This window comes from Anabrus simplex, chromosome 7 (assembly GCF_040414725.1).
Source record: "Anabrus simplex isolate iqAnaSimp1 chromosome 7, ASM4041472v1, whole genome shotgun sequence".
Taxonomy (NCBI): Eukaryota; Metazoa; Arthropoda; class Insecta; order Orthoptera; family Tettigoniidae; genus Anabrus; species Anabrus simplex.
This window is the reverse complement of record NC_090271.1, coordinates 72,209,925-72,226,930: the sequence shown is the minus strand read 5'-3', so window position 1 is coordinate 72,226,930 and position 17,006 is coordinate 72,209,925. Positions and strand designations below refer to the sequence as shown.

At 38.7% G+C, this 17,006-nt stretch overlaps 1 protein-coding gene across 5 annotated transcripts in view; it reads left to right on the top strand.

Annotated features, from left to right (window-relative positions):
* Positions 1–17,006, top strand: part of Acn (Acinus) — a 333,736-nt gene that overhangs the window by 84,967 nt on the left and 231,763 nt on the right. For all 5 annotated transcript variants that reach the window (XR_010860744.2, XM_067151131.2, XM_067151132.2 and 2 more), the window contains one exon: positions 5,277–5,425. Coding sequence is in view for 4 of the 5 variants with exons in the window: in XM_067151131.2 (XP_067007232.2) it covers positions 5,277–5,425 (149 nt within the window). In the remaining variant the exon portion in view is untranslated. The remainder of the gene's footprint in view (positions 1–5,276; positions 5,426–17,006) is intronic.

The following is a 17,006-nucleotide window of genomic DNA, read 5'->3' as shown; positions in this document are numbered from 1 at the left end:
ATAATATCCCAAGCTGCCTTGCATTTGTTTGATGCACTTTCAATGTATGTTTCACTTGCCAATTTTTTTTCATGTGCAAGTTTAGTTCTGTAGAACTTTTTACACCTGAGATATACTTCATACGCATCTTTCTGCACACTCCCTTGCACCCAAGAATTTTTATAAACTCCATACAGAATCAACATCCTTTCCCTTATTTGGGTCAGTTCATCAGAATCCAGTTAAGTTTTTTATTCCTAACTGTGCGCACCTTTACCGTGGGCGAGCAAGAATGCCACAATTCAACATAAGTTTTAAAGAAAGTTTCAATAGCAATTTCAGCCTTCGCTTTGTCAGTTTGATTTTCGTATAGAAAATTCCAGTTTACTTTCTTCAATCTTTCCCTGAATAAGTTAATATAACAATCTTTCTCTGTTCTTATCCATGAAATGCCAGGCTCCCTATTTGTTCTTTTGTCTGTGTAAGACAAATTCTTCTGGCAAAAAGAAAGTACCAATGGTTCATGATCAGCAAAAGACCCTCCAACGAGCTTGACATTATACATACTTCTTGGGAAATTGACGAGAATGTTATCAATGCATGCATTATTGCGTGTGTTTATTTTGTTTGTACAGGTTAAATTTAACAAAATTATTTAGTAACAAAATTTAGCAGGAAATGTCGACTAGCCCGCTCTAACGTAATGTAGTGGGAGTAACATAAATTCTAGGGGATTGTTATGGGCCGAACCCCTAATGTTTATGCAAACCTCATAGCATTACCGTCGTGCGAGTAGGCTCTACTTGTTACTCGCTTCAGTAAGTTTGCATTCTAACCTATTACTGGATAAACATCCGTGCCTTAGTGATAAGGTATATTGCTTGGCTGGCATTGCTCCCCCAGATAATATAAGTGAAGTAGCTGCGAAACATAAAAAATCTAAAGTAGACATTTCCCAACACATCCTTTACATGATTATCAACCTGCTCAACAACAATTGAAATCGAGAAGTTTTCTTCATTCTACTGAGTGCCTTTCAGAGTCACCTCAATCATCAAGACTAACTTCCTGGAGATCCTGAAACCCTCATCTCAATGGATGGACGGATCCATCTGAAACTCTTCCAGCTGGTTATGAAGAGTCGTGGTCTACATGGACAGTCTGGGGTCGGTCGATCTAAGAACAATATGAAGAAGTGGGGTCTATCTGAAGGGTCAACCCTCTGTGCCTGCGGAGGAGGACAAACCATGGCGCAACTCCTGCTCTCTCATTTGCACCATGCAAGATTTAGTGAAGGCCACACCAAATGGTTGAGATCTTGCCAAATTCTGGTCCGATATTTTATAATTGTTACTTGGAATGTACCTCTAGTATGTTTTTACCAGTTAGGCCTATATATTTATTTCTCATTCTTAACTAATAATATATTTGATGTATTGCTTCTGATACAATTAAATAAATAAATTAAGTCTAAGAAGGGTGGTGGTGGCATCAACTGATTTTTCATCCATAATTACAAAAACATTGTCAACATACCTAGCCCAAAAGTGAATATTATCGAATTTTTTATTATTTTTGATTTTGTTATGTTCGAGAACTTCCTCTCCACCTGGGACAGTTTCTACAGCTTCAGTCACTATATTAATTGTATCAGCTTCATCAAATGTGAGAAATTCATCATCTTCAGAAATACCTGGGATGATTTTTTTTCAAGACCTCACAATTGGGAACATGCATCATTTTCAAAAATATTTTTTTTGAAAAGTACACCAATGAAATAGTATGTAAACGTATTACATTGTGGTATGTTGCCTTGTTTTCTACCATTAAAAAAATATTTAATAGTGCCTTTCCGCAAGGCGAGTGAAACGGCCTCTGACGTAAGCGGCGCGCTGTGACGTCACGATCCAGTACCGCATGGAGCTCAACCAGCCGTTGTGCATCAGCCGTTGTGCATCAGCCGTTGCTAAAAGCCGATTGTTTATTATTCATGATCGCGAATAACTTCGAAATGACAGAAGAAAGGTTCAAAACAGCACAGTCAGACAATCTACCATGTGTAGATGTCGTCATTCTTGAAAAATAGTGACTTTTGTGGCCGCAGAATTTCGCGGATAAAAAACAAGTTTGTAAGTGGCATCTTTTATATACGTGCAATGTACTGTAACCCATAGTATTAGGATAACAACTGAACCTGCATAGATATCACATCACTTTCAACATTTCCTTCTAGACTGATTCCCCTATTAAAGAATAACATTACATTTTCGGGCTTTCAGCATTAGTAAAGTAAGAAATCGGATTTCAGCACTAACATGAACATATAGGTAGCATTGTAGTACTAGTCCGCTTCTGTGGTGTAGTGGTTAATGTGTGCCACTCCCGGAGGCCCGGTTTCGATTCCCGGCTCTGCCATGAAAGTTGAAAACAAATAGTACGAGGGCTGGAACGGGGTCTACTCAGCCTCGGGAGGTCAACTGAGTAGAAGGGTTTCAAATCCCACCTCAGCCATCCTCGAAGTGGTTTTTCGTATTTTCCTACTTCTCCTCCAGGCACCTAAGGCCACGGCCGTTTCCTTCCCTCTTCCTTGTCTATCCCTTCCGATCCTCCCATCCTCCAACAAGGCCCCTGTTGAGCATAACAGGTGAGGCCTCCTGGACGAGGTAATGGCCCTCCTCACCAGTTTCATCACCATACTCAAAGTCTCACGTTCCAGGACACTGCCCTTGAAGTGGTAGAGGTGAAATCCCTCGCTGAGTCCGAGAGAAAACCAACCCTGAAGGATAAACTGATTAAGAAAGAAAGAAAGAAAGAAAGAAAGAAAGAAAGAAAGAAAGAAGGAAAGAAAGAAAGAAAGAAAGAAAGAAAGATCATAGTACTATAGGGCTATAATCTATCATTCCCCAAAAAATATATATTTATAGTTGGGACAACTGGCCTACCCACTACCGGGGCCCATGAAAGAGAATTAAATATCTTTGTGGAGGGAAAAAGTTAAACATGATAAAGGTAAATATGACTTCATCTAGTTTTCACAAGTCGGGCTGAGTGGTTCAGACTGTTGAGGTGCTGGCCTTCTGACCCCAAGTTGGCAGATTCGATGCTGGTTCAGTCCGGTGGTAGTTGAAGGTGCTCAAATACGTCAGCCTCGTGTCGGTAGATTTACTGGCACGTAAAAATAACTCCTGCAGGACTAAATTCCTGCACATCGGCGTCTCCGAAAATCGTAGAAGTAGTTAGCGGGGCGTGAAGCCAGTAACATTAATTACATTTGGCTTTTAACAAGCTGAGCATATCAGGAAAGAAAAGTGTCCTGGTGACATTTTAGTCGCTCAATACAGGAATGTCTTTGGGTGCTGTGACTTTAATTTTTTTCTGTTTGCTTTACGTCACACCGTCACATAATGGCGACGATGGGACAGGAAAGGCCTAGGAATGGGAACAAAGCGGCCGTGGCCTTAGGTACAGCCTCAGCATTTGCCTGGTGTGAAAATGGGGAAACCACGGAAAACCATCTTCAGGGCTGCCGGCAGTGGGGTTCAAAACCCACTATCTCCCGGATGCGAGCTCGCAGCTGCGCGCTCCTAACCGCACGGCCAACTCGCGCGGTATTTTTACCCTTTGTTTTTACCAATTAAGCTCTTCAATAAAGACATACATAACTGTCCCATGCCAAGATATATTGGTAGAATTAGAGCTGTCAAAATGGTTCATAACCCCTTTGATTTATTATCTTGACATGGATCACCCAAAACATAAGTTAGGTTTGGAGAATACTTTAATAATCAGCATTATTTAATGCACCATTTATTACTTTCATATTCCAAGATGTAATTGAAGCATTTAAATAAAGCATCATACATTAAAATTTAAAGTTTTACCACTAGAACAGCTGACATGGAAAAGTTATTTGAAAATTCAAACAAATTCATCTTACGTTAAAATCTTCAAAAAAATAAACTGTAGACTTTTCCGATATATCACCAGCATTTCTCCAGCTCGCCAAAATCCATTTCTCCCTAGTTTTAGCGTCTTTGGAACGTTTATAAACAATTTGTTTGGGATGGTATGCGATGTGCTATTGCACATCGGAACTCTACACCATTTATAAGTTTTCTGCCTCACTGTCTGCGCAGGATTCATTTAAAGTCTAAAATATACCACTCAGATTATTATACAATGTATAGACCTCGAATTTAACCATACTAGACACTAACGTAAAGTAGAAATACGCGAAGTGTATCCTGCTTCTCACAGCACACTACGTGTTATTTCGTCTGCTAATTCAGTCAACCTGTACGATGACGTCAGGCCAATGAGATCGCGTACTTGCGTGACATGACATTTTCGTAGATTTTTATCATGTTTGGAGTTATTATTTGTACATTCTGATCACATTTTTGAATTCTACATGTAATTTTGTATCAGATTAGCATATTTTTAATTAAAACCCCGGATCATGCATGTTCCCTATTGTCAATGGTTTTGTTTTTTCCCAGGCCGAGTCGTGGTTAAGCTGCAACACGGCTGATCCGATTATGGTAAATCGGGAGTTGAGTGTATGTAATAATAACTACAAAGTGGTGCTTTGAAAATGTTGAGTGTGTCTTATATTTGCAATATGCAGGTTTTGAGATACTGGGGGAACTTTGATACGAGGGTGACAGGTATCAGACCATACTCAGACTGTTTTGTTGATGACTGTAAAATCTGGAAACTTATCTATCAGTGAGGTTGTAATCCTCAAAATGTGTCAGCAATTTTAGTGCATAAACTGCGCCGATGGATCATTAATGTCGCTAGGTATATTCGAGGGAATGTCTCTGTTGTTTCACTTGTGTCTATTGCACTATTGTAAGACTATTATACAATGATGTATTACTGACAGTATTTAACTACACAAAGGCAGGAAAGTACAGGTAATACCAAAAATGTAATGTGAAACTGCTTCCTGTTTTAACGGCAAGTTAATTCAATGTATCATAAATGACCCCACAGTGCAGATTTAGGGTTAAAGTATTAGAAATGTCTCTGTAGCACCCATTCTTGGATATCGGTGTAAATTTACTCTCCTTGAAGGTTTGAATCAATTAAAACGTGATTGTTTATTGTACTGAGCCAGTACATTGGGATGACAAGCATATCTGTAGAGCTGAAAATAGGAAAATGAGTTTCACAAGCACTTTAGGACACACTTTGTTTTAATGTAAATGATATTTAAAACCTTAAAAACGTGCATCTTGACAATAGAATGAACTTAAGAGTATTTGATTTTACTAGCAATATTGTTTTTTCAGAGTGAATCTGCTGACCAGAAACACAAGGAAAAGGAAAGCAAGAGTGACATCTGGAAAGTGAAGAATCCCAATGGTGGTGGGGGTCAGCTGAAACTGTGTATAGTTCGACCGCAGGAACCTTTAGAACGCAGTCCAAGGAGACGGAAGAGGTATGATGGCCAAGCTATTTTAAGATGTTCTAAAATGGGTTGTCTAAACCCTTGAATACTTACGTAGGTGGTTTGAAAAGTTCTCGAAATGTACTAGAATTAAGTATTTTACCTCGGTGGAACTGCTTTTATTTTTCAACATAGTCTCCCTGTAGACTAATGCATTTGGTCCAGCGATGTTCCAGTGCCTTGATCCCATCTCGAAAATTAGATTCCTCCAGGCCTGCAAAATACCTCTCCAATTCGGCTGTCATTTCTTCCCTTGTAGAAAATCTCCGTCCACCAAGGAAAATTTTCAGCTTGGGGAATAGATGAAAGTCTGATGGTGCTAAATCAGGTGAATAAGGTGGATGTGGCAACAATTCGTACCCCAGTTCATGAAGTTTTGCCATGGCAATAACACTTGTGTGCGGCGGAGCATTGTCCTGATGAAAGATGACCTTTTTCCTTGCCAAACCAGACCTTGTTTTGCACGTATCTTTTCCTGTAGTTGGTCTAGGAGGTTTGCATAGTATTGCCCCATAATTGTTTGGCCAGTAGGAAGATAATCTATCAGCAGAATGCCTTTTGTATCCCAGAAAACTGAGGCCATGACCTTTCCGGCCGAACGCACTGCCTTTGCTTTCTTTGGTGATGGTGAATCAGCATGTTTCCACTGCTTTGACTGTTGTTTTGTCTCTGGGGTATAGTAGTGGACCCAAGTTTCATCTGTAGTCACAAACTGGTGAAAAAAGTCTTGTTGGTTGCACTGAAAAGGGGCCAGACTTTGTTCGGACATTTCCAATCTGATGCATTTGTTGTCCAGTGTCGAGAGCCGCGGCACCCATCTTGCGGATAATTTTTTCATACCCAATTCTTCGGTTAAAATATAATATACCCGTTCAGAAGACATCCCTACAGCTTCAGCAATCTCCCGCACTTTGTCGACGATCCTCCATGTCCATTTTATGCACTTTTGCGATAAATTCTGGGGTCGTAACACTTTTTGGCCGTCCACTACGCGGATCATCATCCAAGCTCTCCCGACTAAATTTAAACCCGCTGGTCCACTTGGCAACAGTTGAAAATGAAGGAGCAGAGTCCCCCAATGTGTTTTGAAAGTCGGCATGAATTTCCTTTGCTTTCATACCTTTCTTTACAAAGTATTTAATCACTACTCGAATCTCAGTTTTTTCCATTGTCACAAATCACGACGCAGGAACAACAACAAAGAGTCATCACTACCACACTCCTGCAGCTAAAGCACTGACGCGTCACGTGTTCACTCACAAAGGATGCATGATTATTGAGCGGGAACCTCATTGCTCTAGCACTGACATCTAGCGGTGATTCCGAGAACTTTTCAAACCGGCCTCGTACCTGTTAGCTGACCTACTAAAAAGATTTATATTTAAAGTTTAGTTAGATATGGCCTACTAACAAAGACTTCTTTCTTTAATCCCTTCTCTTCAGAGGATGGTTATTTAACCCTTCATTTTAGAATCCTGGTATATCAGTATACGCCCATTTGTTACTCGCAAACACGTAAGTAATGAGGCACATACTTTAGGAACAAAATGGCGTAACACCTGATACACCATTTTCACTCTGTTATTTTGTTTATTCTCTATGGAAACGTGTGACTAGTATGTGTTAGGCATATTACCGTATTCTGAGGTGAATTAGTTTCTCTGTTTTCGAGCACTATAAGAGTAGTGAAATACTTGATAGTGTTTTTAAACTAGAATCATACTATCTGTGACCTCTACAACAGTGGTTACACAACACAAGGCACAAACACAGCAAAGGGGGAAGGTAAGAGCAACTACACAATATCAGAAAACACTACACACTCAGAAAAGCATTAGGTGGCATTACGCGGATCTCCAACAACATATACATAAATATCAGTACGGCCAACTAGTGGACAACAAACCGGGAAGGTGGAAAAGGCTGGGAACCTACCAAAGGCATGGACATGGCTTAGATTTCGGATTCCGAAATAAATCGCCGTGATCCTTAGATTTGAAAAATATTATTATCAAAAGAATTTTACAAATACATTTCAAATACAATTCCAACTTACGAAGTATAAGTTCTGTGATATACATTACTTAGAGGTTCTTTGATAATACCTTCGTAGCAGTGTAAATTCAAATTTCAAATCAACTATACATCTAGTTACCAATGCAGTTGTACAATGCAATTTACAGTGAAGTGAACAGTTTCTCCAAAATCTAGTGTACCTCAAGTGATACAGAACTACCAGAGGCAAAGCCCAAGGTAAATATATTAAATTACAATCTACATATTTTGTGAAATAAGAAAAGGAAATGCCTCGAAAACAAACAGGCAAGCCCAGCTGAAAAGCTAGGCCGTCCTAAATAATTAATTTGACGAATCTAGTTTAGGCTAGGGCAGACTCCTATATGAAAAGCAAATCGGAACATTACGGAAATTTTAGCAGGAACGGAATTCAAGGGTGCTTACCCAAAGGTGTGCCATCCCGGAAACCAGGCGACGTCAACCAGATAGGCTGCTCACAGACAGATAGACCAAGACCGACAGAATTCAGAATACCGAATTATTGTGAACACTGCCTCTCTCTCTATATATAGGTAAACTCCGGCCTTGGAGCAACCAATCAGCATGCATGAGTTCCCTATTGCCACCTAGACTCACCAATCACAACCCTATTTTCAGTCGTGAACTTTGACAAACATTCTAGAATACGCCTGATCGCGAGCGTCGTATTTCCAGAACAGTCAGAAATGTTGTTTGAGTCATCAGTCCATAGACTGGTTTCTAGAATACATTACCCACAAAACAACACATCCTGTTCAACAATTCATGTAACTTTCTGGTTCCTTCCAGTAAATATAGAACAGAATTCTACTATTTTCTACTATTTACAAATCTTACACAGTACAGGTTAGGTCATTACATTATATCATACTTTACAAATAAAGTCTTCAAAAAAAAAAAAACCCACTTTCCACTTGCACTACATAGTTCACTTGTGACACTATCAATGAAGAAGGTGAGTCTAAAATATGAGCTAATCAAATTAGCAAAGTGTATTAGTAGGCTAATGAAGTGTGCATTTCTATCATAACCTATGATACTGACTAGTATCAGGATATATTTTCTACTTTCACTATTCACATTACAGATCTCAAAATCAACATGAGCTAAGATTAATTCATTATAATGATAATTTTAACTTTAACTACGTTGATTTTCTCCTATGTTGTCACGAGTCATATTTATCACCATAGTCAATACATGAAGTTATTCAACTTACCGTCTTTTCAAGTTTTAATCATTACTTGTATTTACTAATGAAATGTAGCATTTTCTCGTGGAGAACTAATGGTTCGAATGGCACTAAGTAAACAGTCCAAATCTTGTTTACAATTTAAAGAACCAGCACTGGAAATATCGCACGGCTCATTACTTAGTAGGAGAAAACATCCAAATTTCACTATCTCAGAAGATGAAACATCCTTCAACCCTCAACAAATTGAAGTGAATGAAGAAGAAGCGAGTGGTGATGTAGGAAGTTTGGAATCGACTGACTCACTGTTTGATACATCTCTGAATCGACCGCAAAGTACAGTAAATTACGATGATATTAGTGATGGTGTTGGTAATACTAACCTGTTACAGAATTTGAGAAATATTTGTGTTGTATCCGATTTTAATGGAAATGATATTGTTACTGAGTCATTGTGTGAAACTGAATCATTACAGCTTCCTATCACTTTAGATTCTTCTGAGCAGCTTTTGTTAAATGATGATAATGTTCTTAAAGAGTTTAATAATAGTGGGGCCACAGAAAGTGGTTTGTATGTTCATGCCAGTGGACCAGAGCTTAAGGTGCAGTCAGGTAGTGATATGGATGAAAATGATGTTGGAAATACAGCTTCTACTTCAGCGAATGGAACTGAACCCTGCTCCCCTCATAAGAAAAGAAGAAGACTGCTGATCCTAGGAACTGGAAGAAAAATAAAGGAAGAGACAGACGACAAGCTGGAAAATATGTATCAGTGAAAGGAGTAACAAAACCAGCCGTTGTTATGAAGCCAGTGCCATGCCTTGATAACTGTGTGAGGTGTTGCAGTGAAAAAGATAAATGAATTGCAAACGAAATCCATATTTTCAACTTTTTGGAAAAACTTGAAATCAAACAGCAGATGTCAGTATGTGAGCTCTCTTCTGGATATGCATCCAAAAGCTATGGTGAGAACAAACTCTCAAAACACTAGGCGATCATTATCTATTTCCTACTTTTTAATATGTGACAATGAAAAAGTTGCTGTCTGTAAATGGTTTTTTTTTCTAGCTATGCTAGGTGTTTCAGAAAGATATGTTAGATGTTCAATAGTTGAATAACAGCAATATAAAATAAAGTAACATATTTAACAGGGAATATAAAATCAATTACAACAGTCTTACAAGGAAAATAGAAAAGGAGATTTACAGAATATTATATATCCTCTCACGTGACATCAGATGACAAGAGAGGAAAAAACAAACCTGGAATAGCACAACCACAAGATGCCAGTACAACCAGATACATTGAGGACCATATTAATTATTTTCCTAGTATGCCTTCACACAACAACAGATCAAACTCAAATAAAGAATATCTCCAAGAAGGTTTAGCTGTAAAAATTATGTACGACCTTCATGTTCAGCAGTGTAGAGAAAGGAATATTATTCCAGAGGAAGAATGGCTATATAGAGATTGTTTCAATAAGGAATTTAATGTAGCTTTTCATTGACCAAAGAAGGAGATGTGTGACTCGTGCTACAGTATAAGCATAAGAACGCATTAGATACAGAAGAACATATGGAGGAATTCCAAGCTCATATAAGAATGAAGGAGACTGCAAGAGCCAACAGAAGTTTAGACAAAGAAAGAGCCACCAGAGGGGAGTGCTTATTCATTGAACTTGATTTACAAGCTGTTCTGTACAGTCCACATATGAATGCCAAAGCATTGTTTTTGTAATCCCCCCCTTTTGGAGCTGGTCACATTAATTTAAAGTACTTATAAATCAAGGTAATAAGGTAATAATCAAAGTAATAAACCTGAAGGAACATATGTCAACCAATAAGACACCAATTATAACATCGGAAGTTTCGAAAACATACATACATATAGCTAGAAGCAAAGATAAGGAGGATTACCAACATGACAACCAGAGAACGGGTGTGGGAAGTGAACTGGGATCCCTAAGAGGATGTGATCTTACATGACATTGTAGGGAAAAAGACGTGCGAGCAGTTACCCTTCAGTCTGCATTTACTAACAAATAAGGAAATTTTAACATAGTTGAATAACAGCAATATAAAATAAAGTAACATGATCAATAAAGAAAAACAAAGGCGAATTGAACCACGAGGTTCTTATCTAGTGTTCTTCAGAAAACAAAAATGGTAATAAAATATTAAGATTACATTTAAGAAAATGAGATCAACTTCTGCAATTAAAATTCACAAGGAAAATTTAACAGGGAATATAAAATCAATTACAACAATCTTACAAGGAAAATAGAAAAGGAGATTTACAGATTATTACATATAATTTACAAAGAAAATGGACGCCTTTAGAGTTGCTGTCTTCCTGATACACATCAGCGTGAGACACATGGCTCCAAACAGCATGTACTAAATTGATGCAGGACTACAGGAGGCAACCCCGGATGGAAAATTAAATTTTACATTGCACATTAAAATATGTTAATAAAAGGGAATTGCCTTCAAAAGAAAAGGGGTTAATAAAAGGGAATTGCCTTCAAAAGAAAAGGATACGCCTAGCTGACGAGCTAAGCCATTACAAAAAGAAAGGGGAAAAACCAGGGTCTAAGGTAAACTCCGAAGCGAATAAATTTACATATTCATTTAAAATTTTAGAAAAGGAAACATGCTTGCCCTGAGATGGCTGGAGCCGCTGACGGACCACACTCGACTGTGAGGACGTACGAAAACCAGAGATCCGGACCATAGCCCTGCTCCTACCTTGGAGCCAAAGGCCGGAAATTGAGAAACATGCAAACGGCCAAGCAGGGAAGCTTACTAGTGTTTGACCCAAAATTTTCGCCAATGAAGCAGGTTGTTATTCCGGCCAATTAAAACAAATTACCATATACGGACAAATTCTGGAGGTTTCGATTGCGAAACGCGGCAATTTCGTTATCGAAGCCTCCACGTGGCAAATACAGGGTGATACAAAATGTTGTTTAACAGATTGCAAGTTACAAGCACAACTACAGGAGATCTCTAATACCAAAATAAATGTCTTTCTTCCAACACTCATAATGATTAAATAAATAGAATTAAATGTCTTTCTTATGAGTCCTGAAAATCCCATTAATATTTTTTAAATAAATTCACAAATTCATTGACTTCCTCGAAAATGTCTTTGAATGTTCCTTAGTTTTTCGATTGCGATTTCACAAAATTTTAGCATAATAACAAGACAAGAATTAAATGATCACATCCACATTATGAACTTCTCACTACCAGCGACAGTTTTACAAAAGAAGACTTGCATTCTACAACCTAACATTGTTAAATGTAATTGCAAATAGTGCTGTCTGTTACATGTAGGATGTGACTATAGCTAAGAGAGGGTGATTTGAAATAGCATCATGTGTGTATAAGTTTCTTAGTCAAAATGCAAATGGAACTTAATACTAAACTTAAATTAATATCAAATACTAAATACTTTGGTCTTATGCTTATTACAAAGTTGTGTTTTAGGTGCTATTTACATAGTTTACAATATGTACATTAACTAAATGCCAGAATTTGTGAACAAGGAATCAATAAAATATTTTATTTTAGAACGACTAGAATACGCCTGAAACGCCTGGATGAAAGTTTATGCAAATGTGTACGTATTGGCTAGAGATTGATCACAGTGTGAATTGGGGCTTCTCCAACTTTATGGATGAACATTAGGTTGAAGGTTTTACGGCTGGTTCGTTCAAAGGTGGTTATGGTCATTATCATAAGAATATTGTTGCAAAACCGGAACCATGGTTAAAGTCGATCGTGTTGGATTTGAATATTGCTTTAGAAAGAAGCATGGTTGGACGGTAATGTTTAATAGGTTAAAGCATGTATGTTGGAAACATATTGTTGGTATTGTTTATTGGTGCTCTGATAAATTTTTTAAAAATATTGTGCCATTCTTGTCAATTAACGTTCCCATTGCATACCTGCCAACCCTTCCGATTTACCCGGAAATTTTCCGGTTTTTAACTCGTCTTCGCATTTTCCGATTTTTTTTTACTTCTTCCTATTTTTGACGAATATAACTTCTAGTACGGCCAATACTCTTCCCCTACGATAAATTCGTATGTGTTTGTGTAATTTACGAAACCTCATTTTCAAGAGTATTTATTTGATGCTTTATTTCATGAGTATTTCGTCCTGCGCCTTCGTGTATCGTGTTTCCCGCTCACCACAGCAGCGTGTCCGCTTTATACAGTTGGGGATTCGGGGCGGCAATTGTCCTGCAAGCAAGACAGGCTGGCGCGCGCTAGCGACTCGGTTAATCGGGATGAAAGAATGAGTTTATTATTGTTGTTCACGCGCTGTTAACATCGTTTCTGTGCGTAGTTTCGTCGGAGTTTTACGCCCCTTTTTTTCTTGCATTTGTATGCTTTCCCCCACTGCCAAAGTCGTATGTTAATAATGTATGGGACATATAGAATTGTTTTGTATGTGGTAGTTTCGCGTATTTAAGTGCATCATTTTAATGAGTTGAATGTTTTTAAGGGGGTTGTGTCGGTGACAGTTTCAGGTAGTTTATTTTCTCGTTAAGGCCAAAAATATAACAAACGTTATCTCCAAGTGTTCAGAGATACCTATAAATTTCCGTTCATTTTACCGTCTGATAAAGAAACGGTACCATATTCTTTCGCGTAATTAACGCCCTTGCATAATTTACGCATCCCAATATTTTTGGGTCCAAAGTGGACAAAAAACAAATGTTCACGTATTTGACGTTCCCACAACTTCGAACATCCATCACGCAGCTCCGGATGCGTTTCGAAATAAAGATGTCAACTACTCAAGTAGCAGGCTTCCTATTGCGAAAGCGGGCATTCCAGATACAGGGCAACGTGCTGTTATTAGCCGGCACTAGTTTTACGAGTGTTTCGGGTACGGGACATTCTGTGATCTCAAAATTGTCAGTCCACAGTATTCGAGTAATACTGCATCATACTAATTCGCGGTGATCAGTTACGCCGAAACATACGGGAAGAGGGCAGCAAGTATTCAATGCCCAAATGAAACGTGTGCTACCGCGGTAACAGAAGTGCACGTCAAGCGGCCAACATGTCTCGCAAAGCATTTCGCGGACCAAAAAGCGGCAAGTTTCCGCAAGTAGAGAAGGATCTGCTTAAATATATGATTTTGTGACGCAACGTTGGATAAGCAATTTCTCACGAAATGCAGTATTTTAAAGAATGTGAAATAACCGCTGCACATGGAATCAGTGTCTCGAATTTGAAGGTTAGCCGAGTCTTGATTAATTTTATGAAGAGAAATGGTCTTCCTCTTCGGCGAAGAACATCATCATGACACAAAATTACGAATGAGTTAAATCATTTTCATCGTTTTGTGATTGAGAAGCGTAAAGTGAGGAATATTTGAATCTCCCTTATAGGAACCGCAGATCAGATGCCAATCAGTTTCCATATGCCACAAAGCAAGACCGACTACAATATATCGGACCAAGACTGACTACAATAGTCGGTCTTGCACAAAGTCGAACAATCGATAAGAAAGGATCATACAGTGTTATCGTACGCGCTACCGGAAGCAAAAAACAACGATGTACTGCAATGCTTGCTATAACAGCTGATCTCAGAAAGCTTACACCTTACATTGATCTAAAACGAAAAACAATGCCCAAAGCAAAATTTCCGCGTGTGACCCACGTTCGCATTCAAGAAGAAGGATGGATGGACACGTCACTCGTACAAGATTGGATACGAACGGTTTGGGGTAATGTAGCAGGGTCCCTCCTTCGATGCCCGGCCCTTCTCGTGTTGGACAGTTTTTTTTGCCGGTATGTCATTGTTATGGCATTACATGAATTGTACTTTTATTAGTTCATGTTTTCACTCCAGGTCGTATTGTCAGCTCGTAATGCGAAGAATATTTTCCAGTCGGTACTTCAATCCCACGTGTCTAACTTACCTGATGAACCTTATTTGAATTTTCAGGAAAAATCTCACTCCGGAATTTTACGCCAAATGACGATAACCGCAAACGAGTTGAACCAGTTGTGTTTTTATATTATATTTGATGTATCTTTTAAATGTAAATGAATTGTAAATATCTTAATTCCTTGAATAATTTATGCATCCGAAGTTTTCGCCTGTATTTTTCGTCAAAAAGTGTGATAATTACGCGAGAAAATACAATATTATGCATTTTGTTGCATGTGTCGGTGTGACATAAATATTATTATTCGTCATAAATGATAATGATAAGGTACATTTTCTTGTAACCATTTTTATGTTTTGGTGGTTTAAGATTTGAAATTTAACGGTCAATTCGCATTGTAACTGTAGATATGTATGCCTTTTATCTTGAACTTTTTTCACCTAGACCATGGTGGAATATATGTGATGAAATCCAGGAATTAAAAAATCTTCCTATTTTTGGTTTCTAAAAGTTGGCAGGTATGCCATTGGTGCATTGTTCAACCTTGGGAGGAATTATGAGATGTCTGTAACTGAATAAGAGAAAAAAGGACTTTGGATTGTGGTAAACACTTTCACTTTAAATTATGATTATAGTGGACTCTACATTCACATTCTAAATTCCTTCTCCGTGTAATCAGCAGGCAACTTTTTTGGCTTTGTGTTGTTCTCCTTCCAACTGACAGGTTGTGTCGTCGCATGAACCCTTTAATCCACCCACGACTTGCCTTAAAGTGAGTTATGTTGTGTTTGCGCGCTACCCCCCATACCTTAATTTGTAACATTTCATATGATACACTGCAGCCATTGCTACATATTTCATCGACGTACATAAACACTTCTTCGTCAGTAATAGGAAACTTCCCTGTTTTAGGACCTCTAAACGTGCGTCTAGAAGGGTTTGTGCTTTTTACCTTGTTTTATTTTATTTCCGCCAGTCACACACCAACTTTTCACTCACTGAAAATTTTCTTTCTGCAGCTCTGTTCCCGTGTTGTTCAGCGAAGGCAGTTACGCTTAGCTTGAAGCCTGCTATTAAAACAAATTATTTCCACAAACACCTGCAAACACCCCAAACACAAATTAAAAATTCTCACTCACACATGTCTACAGTAATCACGTCAGTCACAGACAAATAAATGCATCTGTGATCTGTCCATTCCAGAGCAGCCAATACTGTTAGGCAGCAAGGAAGCATGCAGCAATTTGTTATCAGTTGAGCTCGTTGGTTGCGACAGACTAGCAAAGCTCGCAAACCGGAGCACGGACGTCTTCATACATTGCTCTAGCTAGCACGGTGTAGATCTACTGTAGTTGACCGTGTTCCGAGACGTCAGTAACAAACATTCATTTTTTTCAATTTCTTTTAAACATACGGTAATTAGGTTAATATTTCTTCCCAGTTATTGAGGATTTTACATTACATTACTGACGAGTTTATAAGATAAAACTTTAATACCATTGGATAATAATTATCTTGACTGCTCACGTAAAAGTTTTCATCCCATGCCCGGACACTTATGATGTATTAGTAAGATAAGAGTCTAGCGATAACTGAGACATCGTAAATAATTCGGCTGACCGTGAGCTGAAATTCCGTGGAAATCTGCGTTATCGTCTTGGATTTCACTTCGTGCACAATAACGCAGTAACCGGCCCCATTGTGCAGGGGTAGCGTGCCTGCCTCTTTTCAATTTACAGCCGGATCAGTAAATTTTACCTGTATCTAAGGGCTGGTTCGAGGTCCACTCAACCTACGTGATTACAATTGAGGAGCTATCTGACGGTGAGATGGTGGCCCTGGTCTAGAGAGCCAAGAATAACGGCCGTGAGGATTTGTCCTGCTGACCACATGACACCTCTTAATCCGCAGGCCTTCGGGCTGAGCAGCAGTCGCTTGCTAGGCCAAGGTCCTTCGCGACTGTTGCGCCAGGGGGTGGGTGGTTGAAATAATGCAGAATTCTATCAGACCTCTTGTCTACTAGAAGATGAGTGTGTGTTGGAACCGGTATTTCCTGGCGACGTTGCCGATAAGCGATAACTTACAGCCTTACGTATTTCAAATGAGAACTCATAATATGTAGTTGGTGAATAAATTGTACACTGTCTTGCTACCACGTTGTCAAACTGCCGATAGCCTACCGGTAAACCATGCTTCGTACATATACCGGTATTATTTATTTATACGTTGTGCAACATCTTGCAAATGTGACTGTGTTGCCAAATTGCCCATAAACCATACACATATCTAAATTGCGCATTCATATGCAACTTACATTGCAGTTCCATTTACCTTTTAACCAGATTGGTGAACAAAATTTGGACATGCGACGATTATGCGATTAAATGTTTAAAGTCCGATTATTGTA